General features: G+C 37.6%; 1 protein-coding gene across 1 annotated transcript in view; it reads left to right on the top strand.

Annotated features, from left to right (window-relative positions):
• LOC146312310 (ankyrin-3-like) overlaps positions 1-12,380 on the top strand; it is a 150,170-nt gene that overhangs the window by 36,082 nt on the left and 101,708 nt on the right. Inside the window, exons 2-3 of the mRNA XM_084740369.1 lie at positions 6,306-6,407; positions 8,984-9,082. Of these exons, the coding sequence (XP_084596495.1) occupies positions 6,306-6,407; positions 8,984-9,082 (201 nt within the window). The remainder of the gene's footprint in view (positions 1-6,305; positions 6,408-8,983; positions 9,083-12,380) is intronic.

Raw genomic sequence — 12,380 nt, 5'->3', positions numbered from 1 at the left:
TGTGTTACTGAGGCTGGCTCAGTTATTATTATATGAGCTGTCAGTTTAAACTGATATCGAGGGCAGGATTTACATAATGCACATATTGTATGTGAGTTGCACTATTTGTTCAGTTTGCACTGACACTGTATGTGTATTTAGCATCTGATTTATAAAGATAGGAGCTAATTGACCCTCCCTAAGTCCCACCCCACTCCTGTTTCCTGTACGTCAATATCTGCTAAACTTGTCTATGTTAAAAAGAAAAACACATTTTTAAGATGCTGAATATGTTGCTGTGACACTTGTAAAAGTAAAAAATGTAGTCACATCTAAAGTTAAGATCATATTACCAAAACACTAAATAATGAGCTAGCAAATCTACATCAGTTGTTAGCTAGATAGTTACACTTGTTAACTACTCTCAGCAAAACACTAGCTGACTAATTAGCTAATCTACATCAATCATTAGTGAGATAGTTCCACTCGATAGCTGCTATCAGCTAACTAGTTAGCTACTCTGAGGTTTTAGAAAATTTCCTCTCATGATGGACTACTGAAAATGGTGAATACGACCCCATTTCAATGCAGCACACATCTGTAATTAGCTAACTAGTTACATCTAATAGCTAATGATAATAAAATGCTTGCTAACTAGCTAGCTAATGTACATCAATTGTTAGCAAGCTAATTGGGTAGTTCTCACTCAATGCCAGCTGGAATAGGCTCCAGCCGCCCATGACCCTTCAAGGATAAATGGTTACGGATAATGAATGAAGGAATGAATAGTTAGCTTGCATTTTGCCAACATTAGCCAACTTAAGATGTGACCATGTGTATCTTCCAAATTTGGGTTTCTTCTCAAAATAATGTTGCTGGAGCACCTGTAAAAGAGACATATGGTTAAGTTAGACATTAATTAGCATGTTAGCAAATCACTAACTATCTAGCTAGCAAATCTATGTCAGTTGTTAGCTAGATAGTGAACCTGATAGCTAATGTCAGCAAAACACTAGCAACACTAGCTGATCTACTGCTGCCTTCATATGGAACCTGTGATTAAGACATAGGAAGTCGTGTATGTTGTGAATTTTGAGCTTTCAGAAAATTTTCGTTTGTTAATACCATAAGCGAGAAGGACGTTCATATGGACTGTTGTTATGAAAACTGTAAATACTACCTGAATGCAGCATACATCCATCATTAGCTAGCTAGTAACATCTAATAGCTAATGATAGTAAAATATGAGCTAACTACTTAGCTAATCTACATCAGTTGTTAGCAAGCTAGGTTAGTGTTTTAGTAACATTAGCTAACTTAAGTCCCTCAGCAACATCTTCAAAATTTGGTTTTCTTTTAAAAATAGATGAGTGCAGCACTTAGCATATCTAAGTACATGAAACAAGGAAACTAAACAAAAAACATTTTTATTTATGTTGACATGAAACAGGAAAGGAGACTGTTGACGGAGGTTCTGCTGGGTGCCAGCTGTTCTTGGACCACAGCACAAAAAGGGGTGGAACTTAGGAAGGGTCAAATTATGTAGTGAGGAGGAAGAGATTCAATTCAGGTCAAAGGGAAACTCCAAAGAAAGGAAATCTCAACTCTGGGAAAACATTTTAGTGGGTATTTACCGACTAAATACAGTTGAGGCTGTCCTGTGATGTGATATGCAACATGCTGCACAGGGTCATGTGACTCAGGAGTTAATAGTAGCTCAGCTCTTCATCTTGTTATGATGCTTCTACAGCAGAGATCAGCCATGAGGTTCAACTGTGGGTCAGCTTTTTTCAGCGCTGTTCAGCACTTTATTTCAGTTCAGCAAGGTCAGGACAAGTGATGCGGCATTAATCGAGTCGCAAGATTCACATTTACAATAATAATAATAAGCACTTAAGAGGTTTGTAAAATACTCGCAGTAGCAGTCCTGGATCAAACACGTGTCTGTGACGTCATGGCGTCCGGTAAGCCCCCCGCAGTCCCCGTGGCCCACGGGATGGATGCTGACACCAGAAACACTCCCTGTGTTTGTGTACTTGTGATGATGAACTCAGATAAGATCCATTCACTGAGTGGGAAATGAGCTCAGCAATCAGCTTTAGCTGACAATCTGTCTACAACAACAAAGATCATGGTGCAGTGAGCATGACAAAGCTTTCTGCAGAACAACGTATAGCTTATATTCCTCCTGATTTTCTCTTCTGTTGTGAGGTTTTAAAGGCTTTGTTGTGGCTCCATTAAAGAGCAATTTCCTAGATTTGGTGGCATCATTTTACAAACATGGACCCCCAAAGTCAGCTTGACATATCTCTGTAATCTTATTAAAGAAGAAATTACATATATATTTGCATTATAGCCCACAGTGGCAAACTGACATTACTGACTTTAAGAGACTAGAAAATAACATTTTTAAAACTTTTTTTTTAGTTTATTTCAAAAAATTTTAATTTGAGTTGGGCTCAAAACTTAAAAATCTGTTGTTTTAAGTTGCCTTGAAATTTTGAGTTGTCTCAACTCATATTTTTACAGTGCAATGTCAACAATCGTTTCATTTTTTATCTTTTTCTGTACTACAAAGAGCACCGTCTTTTACTGCATATCTTTGGCTTTGATTGATGGTTAGTTCTAGCTTTTTAGGAGAATTACGGTATTTAAAGAGAAACAGCTAATGTATATTTTTTGCCTGCAAATGTTGTTAAACTGTTTTTAGCCATGAGTTGTGTCTGCAGTCTTCTTTACAAGCTTTGTACAGCACCAACATCCATAGGTGATTTCAGGGTGCATTTTTCCCTCCCAGTAAAACATGAAAGGAGCAGGAGACTTTTATTTTGACGAACAGCTTGACTGAGAGCCTTGCTGCGTGCCATTCCATTAAATTGTCACCTGGTACCTACTTTTTGTGTTTTCCTCTACATAAATACAGACATTTGCATTATAAATTGATGCTGTAAACGCACAAATTGGTGCATAAAAATGTTGCCTGAGAGACCAAATCCAGGGCCTAAAAAAGCCAATAAATCAAAACCCAACATTTTGATAAAGTCAGAGGTTCTCACATCTGGCTTATGACATCAGGACACAGTTGGGTTAACTTTTAGACTATCTGCTCACTGTAGAATTATTATGGGATTTATTAATAATAACATCACAGCAGATATTAGCATCGACTTGTAGCCCGTTCTGCTCTCACCGGTGTCGGTGACAGGTATTTTTTCATGGTTTTCTATCACTAAATATCTGCTCAGAGTTTGTGTGTGAATCATCAGCCTGTTAGTCACTCTGTAATGCCTTTTTCTTGTGTGTAAATGAGAGAATATTGTAGGTTAATCGTCACAGGAGCAGAGGGTAATTGGAGAGCGCTCATCCTGTGTGCTGTCTGTTTGAATACATGGGTGTGGCAGACTGTAACACTGCAATCATGAAATCGGAGACTGTCTGCCTTCCTGCCTGTCTGTCCGTCCGCCTGTCCGTCTTCCCCACAGCCTTCACCTCCCCTCCACACACACACACACACTCTGTCACTCTGCTTCAACGCCCCACCCCACCACTCGCTCTGACACAAACCCCTGCAGTCACCCACCCTGCGCTCAGCCGCACCCTGAAATCCCGTGATGGGTTAAGTGCAAATTGCTCTGCTTTTCTTACTGTTTCTTTCCTGAGAAAAAAAAAACAACAACTGGAGCCTGCAGTAGGTAGTTTGGGATTGTCTGTTTGTCCCAATTACGCTGCCTTTTGGAGAAAATTGCACTACAGTGTTTATAAACAATAATTTTGGATGCTGACGGCATCAGCCCACGGACAGTCTGGTGTGCATTCAGAATAAATACAAACTGATTTTCACTCGTCAAAAGGCTGGATGTGATTATCTTCTGCTACTTTTGATATTTCAGGATGATTTTTCTTCCTTAGCTCTTTGAGCGCAGTTTTCTTACCATCCAGACTCCACAGTTCAGCACAGAGAAGAGGTGATAAACAGGGCTGCACCTGAATCTGAGTGCGTTATTCAGGAAAGTGCAAATAATATAACTTTCATTATTATTTAGATTAAAAAAACAAAACAAAACACGATTCCACTCCACGATTACCTCAATCAGTCACTGATATAATATTCTAAAGTATTTGTTTGATTTTTCAATATACCCAGAGGTGTCAAAAGTACATGTATTCTTTACTCAAGTACAGATACTTGGGTAATAAAGGACTCTGGTAAAAGTAGAAGTACTGATTCAACTTCTTTACTCAAGTACTTTTATACTCAAAGTATAAAAGTAAAAAGTAGCCATCTTTGTCTGTTATATCTTTATGGTCTTTTATGTAGTTTTTCATCTTGTTATGTCTTTCACCATATTTTTGTCTTGATACGTCTTTTTCATCTTTTACATTATTTTTCTCTTGTTGCATCTTTTCATCTTTTACGTTGTTTTTGTCGTGTTACGTCTTTTTCACCCTTTATGTTGTTTTGCATCTCGTGATGTGTTTTATGTTGTTTTTTGCCTTGTTTTGTCTTTTTTGTTTTTTTCATCTTTTACATTTTTTCTATCTTACTGTGTCTTTTACGTTGTTTTTGGCTTGTTATATCTTTCACGTTGTTTTACTTCTTCTTACGTCTCTCTCTGTCTGTAATCACTGTTCTGTGGTGTTATTCAGTGTCCCGCCCACAACTCTACCTGGTTGGTTACATGTCATGAGTAATATCCTATCAACACTGACGGCTTCAGCATCAGCCCTGAAAAAATCTGATTAGTTGACCAACCCCTAATATAATCATTTGTATTATTCATTTTCTCCTAAAAAAGATGCTTGAATGTAACATCAGTCGCACAGTTCAACAATAACCAGGACCTGTGGCCACAAAGAGTTACTCTGTGGCCACCACCATGTAGGTGGCCTCCTGGCTTAAAGTCTGTGTTTACTAAGCCAACTCAAACTACTAACTTGATTCTCAGAGGAGAATCACAAAAGGTGAACTTGGAGAAACAAAATTTAAATTGTAGGAGTGAGTCTAAGTGAGTTTAAGTATGTGTTGAATATGACACATCTGTGTTTCTTCAACTAGCCTCAACTTGTGTTTACATTTGGGCCACCAAGTATAGGAGCTCAGTGGCCCACGGGGACAGTACAGCAAAGCTGTAAAGATGCAAAGCAATATCTCTATCAAGCAAACTGAATCGATTTTAAGTAGATTTATTGCTTTAAAGGGACAGTTCAGTTTTCCTCTGGCCTGTGGTGCCGTTTATCCATCTAGTTTGTTTTGGTTTGAGTTCTGGAGATTTCTGTCAACTAGAGAGAAAATAGTTCCTTCATAAAACTGCTCACAACGAGGTCTGTTGATCATCTTGAGTAACCAGGTCTTGATTTCAAGAAAGAGACTTTGATGTTGAGTTTCTTTTTTTTTTTTTTTTGCCATTTTGAACATCACAGGACTCGTGCCATCTATTATATTCAAAAGAGGGGCGAGATCTCTACAGCTGATATCTCCAAAACTTTGCAGCTCACACCAATAAAATATCAGCATGGATAAACAGCTTCTTTTTTGTTTTTGTTTTGATATACTGCCATTTCTACAGAGCGTGATGACAGATTTAATCATAATTTCCTATGATTCTTGTTCATTTTATAATTTCCTCTAAATGTTCTGATCTATTTAGACTTTTATCTTAATGCAAATATTTATTTTTATCTACAATATGTGAAAAACACATGTTGGCACCGAGCAAACTGTCCTCTGAATCAGATCTAGTAAATGTCCTGGTTGGTTGTAGGCGTGGATTTGGCAGCCTGGTTATTCTTGGCTCAGCGTTGCACTGTTAAACTAAGCATGTTGAAGAGTAGTGAAGTGTATTCCTGCTCTCCTTCACCCTCAAACCTTCAAATGTTTTCTTATTTTGGCTCTGATTCAGTTTCTGTCAGCTCTCAAAGGGCTTGCCACACAAAATTTACCCCATTTTTTCAGCTAATAGCCTACAAGCCTGGAAGGATTTATTCAACTTATCTTTCACTGCAGCGATCCGTGGGGATGCTCTGACACATAAAGCTTCTGACTAATGCTGCAATATTTAGATTATTTACAAAATGATAAACAGCCTGGAATAAGCTTTGAGTTATAAAAAATATGTAATTGCTTTGCGCACAGACACAGCGCACGCTTTACTATATCAGAATCCATTCTGTGCCTTTTTAATGACATTTGTAATTATTTTACTGTGCACCAGTTTTTATTCTCCCCAGTTTTTCGTGAACCTGAAGTAACCTCACTCATCGATTCACTGCAGTACACAGAAGTTAAGATGAAAAACCAACCTGTTCCTCTCTCTGTCTTCCTGCAGACGGATGTAAATGCCTGCTATCTGCGATCAGCTCGGGCCGGGAACCTCGAGAAAGCTTTGGACTACCTGAAGAATGGAGTCGACATCAATATTTGTAATCAGGTAAGCTTTCCAACATGCAGTCCTCAGAAAGTGAGTGTGTAGTTCCACGTAATCTGTTTTTGGCTTTTACTTTTACAGTGACGCTGTCAGTTAAGTCTGTAGAGATCTTAAAGTGATATTCTGCCCAAAATCAATTGCACAAAACATCCATAAAAACCTGTCAAATGGTTCTGCAGCAAAGTCGACCTCTCCATTGTAAAGCTGCACCCTGAAAGAACATTTCAGTGAAGAATTATAAATACACAGAGCAATGCAACAGCGTGACAGGCTATAAACTTTACAAACCGAGTCTCAGAATCACCACAAAACTGTGACGGAAGCAGAGATGAGTGATAGAAACAGCGCACGGGGTGATGCGCCGCAGCAGCCGCTTCACCAGAGCGCACGGGGAAGGTGACGCTTGTTTTTGCCCCTGACCGGATCGGGTTGTTATTCCAAGTGTCTGACAACGTTATGGAGAGGATCGCTACAGTGAGAGACCTTGTTCTGAAGAGTAAGATATGTTTTGTTTAACCAGAAACGGCTTTAGCAGTTTTATTGCTCTCGCCACACTCTCTGTGAAAAACTGGAATTTTAACATCATCATCGTCAACAGTTTGATTCAAACTCGACAGGAGCAAAATAAACCTCACCAACAACGTCTTGGTTTGTCTTTCCACTGTTTCAACAATCACCAGCTGTGGTTTGGTTAAAGTAAATCCTGAATTCAGGGTGTGAAGGAGCGTAGAGCGCGCAGGGCTCCGCAGTGCTGATTTTATACCTGAACTACAGGAGGGCGCACACTTTTATTTTCTCTGACTGTGTGAAAATCTGATGTTTTCACATTACAGATGATAAAGAGAGGTGAGTCTGACTGGTAAAACATACTCATGTAGGCTCATGTAAGAGTTTAGTGTGGCGCACGTCAGATATTTGTATCAAACGGCCAAATTGGATTCACAGCCCTTCTTCACTGTCATGGCTAAATACACTGCTTTAATGTCACACTGTTTCCCTTCTTGAAGCTCCAAACTCCATGTCTGAGTATTTATTTATACTCTGGATAAAATTAAGGTGTAAAAAAAGGTGATCAGTGTTTATCCATGCAGCGGTGTGCCTCAGTGATGATCCTCACAAGTACTGTCTAAGAATCCAAAACCTGACATATCACCCCTCTTAGCCTACGTTCACGCTGCAGGCCTGAGGGACTGTGTCCACCAAAGTGTTTTTTCCTGCTGTCAGCACTATTTTTGAATTGTTTCCAATTGGAGCGCAGAGTATTTACACCCTGATTCAAATGCCAGCGGCGTGATGAGGCGCTGAGTATTTTTTTTTTGCTCGCTGAGAGTTTAAAAATTGTTCAACTTTGGTTAAAACGCTGTCGCTTTTCACCCAGGCTGTCGTGAAGCACGTGCTGCTCATACTCTTTGAACTGAGCTCTGTCTAAGTTCATTTCTTGAACCAAACGGTGGTACTCACCTTCTTCACGTACACGTCTCGCTTTGCCTCGGCACGTCAGCTCATCACGGCGGGGATTTATATATCCGTTACAGCAGGGATACCTGCTTGAAAGGTGTGTCTTTTAACAGAAGACCAGAGTTTAGCTCAAGTTGAGCGGCTATAAAACAGTGAATAAACACTTAACTTCCTTTAAATTCACAATTAAATTACATGCAGTACATTCTGATTAAATTAGTCAGCTAATAGTTTATTGTTGCACACATTACAACACTTTCTATACTATTTTAAGTATTTTGTTAACGGCTACCAAATTATGGAATCATTACAAAGAGAGATGGATCAGATTACTTTGTTAATGGTTAATAATTAGGTTGTAAACCTTAAACATACATAAATATAATTTGGACTGATATTGTTAAGCTGCAATTGATGATTATAATACCTTATGTACATTAAGTAATGTGAGAAACATGAGCTTACATAAGAAATGTGCTTATTTTAACCCAAAACATAATCTTTTCTTAAGAGGTGGACTTCTTGGAAGTGGGACAGGGGTCCTTAGGCTCTAGCTAACACTTTTTATGCCTGATTAAATCTTTTTTTTTTTTTTTTTTTTTTTTTGGAAAAAAAATTGACAGTGCTGATGGAAATCTGGGACACAGATTTAAAGGGCCAACATTATCATTAAAAAAATCTATTTTAAGACAAATATGATTTTGATAGCACTTTTCTGTGCTACGTTATCAGTAGGTTTTGTTAGCTTTGAGGACTTTTAACATGTTTCTAAATTGTGAAGTTGTGATTTCTTGTCATAAATTGTATATATTTCATATTTACATATCCTGAAAGCATACATTTTCACTAAAGATTTGGAATTAGATTGATGGTATTAATCAATTTTCATAGGACATGATTTGTCCAGTTCTCAGGAATGGGTGAAATACTTTGCAGGGCACCTATGAACATTATTTGAATGTTTAACAGTAAAATTATAATATGTTTATGAGGATTATTATGAATTGTTACCCAGTGTTCCTGAGTAAAAGTGCAGAAAGCTATTTAAAGGAGGGGTTCTTTATCTTTCCTCTTGACTTAAAAATAATAAAAGCTCTCTTTTCTCTTTCCTCTGTGTGCAGAACGGTCTGAATGCTCTCCATCTGGCCTCGAAGGAGGGCCATGTGGAAGTGGTGGCTGAGCTCATCAAGCATGGTGCCAATGTGGACGCAGCCACCAAGGTGTGTGTGCCACCCACGAGTCACACAAACACACACACACACACAGCCTCACAGTGTATGCATGATCACACACACACACTGACACACACATACTGCAGTTTGCTTTGTCAGCTCCTTCTCAAAGTCACAGAGCTTAAAGCAGCAGTAAAGGAGATGAACGGCTGAACTGATTTAGTGAAAGGAAATAATCTGTCTGGTCGTGTGCATGACGGTGTTCCCCGCAGAAACCTTTCTTGGCTCTGTGGTGTATTTCAGTCATGTGGCACGGAAACTCTGCACTGGAACCAGTGGTGATGTAATTCTGCACAGTAAATAAATTGTATATCCATCAAGAGAAAAAGTTATTAAATTTTTATAAAGATGTAGTTGCTTTTCCTGCAGGTTTCCTTATTGGACTTTACTGCACCAGCTCTTCATAAATACAAACTGAGCCTAATTATTTACAGTAGTTTACAAATTTGAGGTACTTGTACTTTATAGTTTCTTCTCATGACACTTTTCACTACGATTATGTGTTAGTTATGTGTAATTTTACACATTAAAAAATGTGAGGATTAGTCAGTTTATCTACTGTCTGAAAATTAATTGGCTAATTGATTCCTACTACTTTCCCCTTTAATGATTTAATCATTTTTATTTCTCCATAATAAATTGAAATTTTGCGCCCTTAGACAAAACAAGCATCGTGAAGGTGTCAGATTAATCCATAATGAAAATAATCATTACCAACTGCAAATCAAATGTAAAATCCTACTTTTACATTAATGCATAAGTAATAATAATCTAATGATACTGTATAATATCTGAAAAGTCACAGTGGCTATTTTCTGCACTTAATACTTTTACTTTTAACTACATTTTCCTGATTTTTGCTTCTGCTAAAGTAACATTTTCAATGCAGTAATTTTACTTAGAACTGAGTATTTTCACAGCGTTTACTGCAGGGAGATTTATACATGAATAAAACTATTTTTTATGTAGAGATCAGTTTTTACTAAATATTCACCCAATAACTGCCAAGTGTAACTGTTCTATAGCTAACCGAAATAGCTAATTGACATAGCTAACGTTAGCTAATATCTTAAATTTTTGACTTTTGATTAGCACAATAAAGGCTACCTTCAAATATTACAAAACTTTATGCTAACAACATCAGGCTAAATGATTATTGGTGAACACAGTGTGTAGCATTTAGCAGCTAAAGAGACAGATATTCCCCTCAGGAGTGGAGCTGTGGAGAACAAAAACAGAGCTAAAAGGAAAGAGAATTCACACCATGTGGCCAGAAGCATGACTACAAATAAAATGAATGCTAATGCTGGATGTATAGGTTTGCCAACAAGTGCACCACATTAGTTGTATAAAGTAATAATGCACCATGTCAAAATTTATGTTGACAGCATTTTTTCCACTGCAAAAAACATCAGTCAGGTTTAACTGAGCTAGCTGGCAAAGCTAAGGTTAGCTAATAGTCTACCTTAATCGTGTAGAGCAGGTAATATTAAATATTGTTGAAATATTTGATCTTAGACTTGACCAGAATGCTCTTTTAATAACAATGTAAATTAAGGATATTTTGAATTACGTCTCAACAATATCTACAAATGTTAGTTACAGAAGGTTGTAGGGCTGAAACGATTCCTCGAATAATTCGAGTAACTCGATTACAAAAAATGATCGAGGAATTTTCTCTGCCTCGAGGAATCGTTTAATTTTGCCAGCTCAAAGCATGGTATTTCGCCCGGACTACTTTTAATGCGGCACAACGCGTGACGTCACGCACGTAAAAGAAGAAGAAAGAGGCGGCGGATATGTTCGGTTTTAACCATGGATGTAGAGGTAATGACGAAGAAGGCGACGAAAGCGAAGAGAAAGGCACAAAGAAAAGGCAGAAAATGTCAAAAGTGTGGGAGCATTTCAAGCTGGACACGTTGCGTTAATTAATGAGATTAACGTTACTGTACCTTGCTAACATAACGTTAGCCCTGCGGAGGACTAGGTTTCTATTAATTATGACTACTGTCGATGCGTGGCTAACGTGCCATTCATACAGGCTTTATTTAATCTGTAAAAACACAGCGCTGTAGAGTGATGAGGGTGAAAAATAAAAACATAATAAAGCTAACTGGGTAGTTCTCAATTTTAGCTCAGTAGTCATTGATGGATAAAACATCAAGTAGCACTGGTGCCTAATGTGCTCCAATACAGCAGGTATCATAATTTTATTTTGAGCACTGCAAAAACTCAAAATCTTATCAAGACTTTAACTTAAAACTTAACTAGAACTTAAAATGTGCTTGACACAAATGAAAGTTCAATTGAAACACGTGGGGAAAACACCTAACCTTTTAAGTGATGTGTGTTATCAGGTGTAATGACATTTTTAGGTTAGAAATAAGAAAATTTCTTGGTAAGATCCTTAGTTTTTTGAGTGAAGGCAGTGAATTTGGTCAGCTGGTGTAAGTTCAGGGTTTTTAAACAATGTGCATCTAAAAATAAAGACATTGATTGTCTAAAAAAGGAAACCAATGGTTCATTATTAGGTGAAATGTCTTATTTTCTCATGTATATTTATAATTGCTCTTTAACTAAACAAAAATATGTTTTATCCGATTACTCGATTAATCGATGTAATTTTCAATAGAATAATCGAAATATTCGATAGCTGCAGCCCTAGAAGGTTGTATTAATAATGTCAGGCTAAATAACTGCTGATGAGCATAGCTTTTAGCATTTAGCAGCTAAAGAGCCAGGAGTGGAGTTGTGGAGAACAAAAACAGAGGTAAAAGGAGAGTGAATATTGGATTTATAACTACAAATCAATGCTAATGCTGGATGTATTAGGTAAATGCTTACTAACAAGTTAGCCATACTAGTTTTACAAGGTATAATAACCCATGTCAAAATTTGTGTGTTCAGCTTGTTTCCACTGCCAAAACCATCAGTTAGGTATAAGTGAACAAGCCAACTGACAAAGCTAAAGCTAGTATTAATGAGTAAAACAGGATAATTTGAAATATGGTCGAAATATGTGACCCCTACAAATGTTAGCTTCAAAATGTTATAGCTAATAATGTCAAGTTAACATTACGTAACAACATAAACATTAGTGTTAACGAGTAAAGCAGGTAACATGAAATATAGTTAAAATATCTGACCTCCTCAAATGTCAGCTACAAAATGTTATGCTAACATCAGGCTAAATGGCTGTCAGTAAACATAGCTTTTAGCATTTAGCAGCTAAAGAGCCAGATATCAGGGGTCGCGGACAAAAAACAGAGCTAAAAAGAGAGAAAAT

The sequence above is a fragment of the Lutjanus erythropterus genome, chromosome 17 (genome assembly GCF_056507025.1).
Source record: "Lutjanus erythropterus isolate fLutEry1 chromosome 17, fLutEry1.hap2, whole genome shotgun sequence".
NCBI classification, from domain to species: Eukaryota; Metazoa; Chordata; class Actinopteri; order Lutjaniformes; family Lutjanidae; genus Lutjanus; species Lutjanus erythropterus.
The sequence above is the reverse complement of the archived record's forward strand: the minus strand, read 5'-3'. Positions and strand labels throughout refer to the sequence as shown.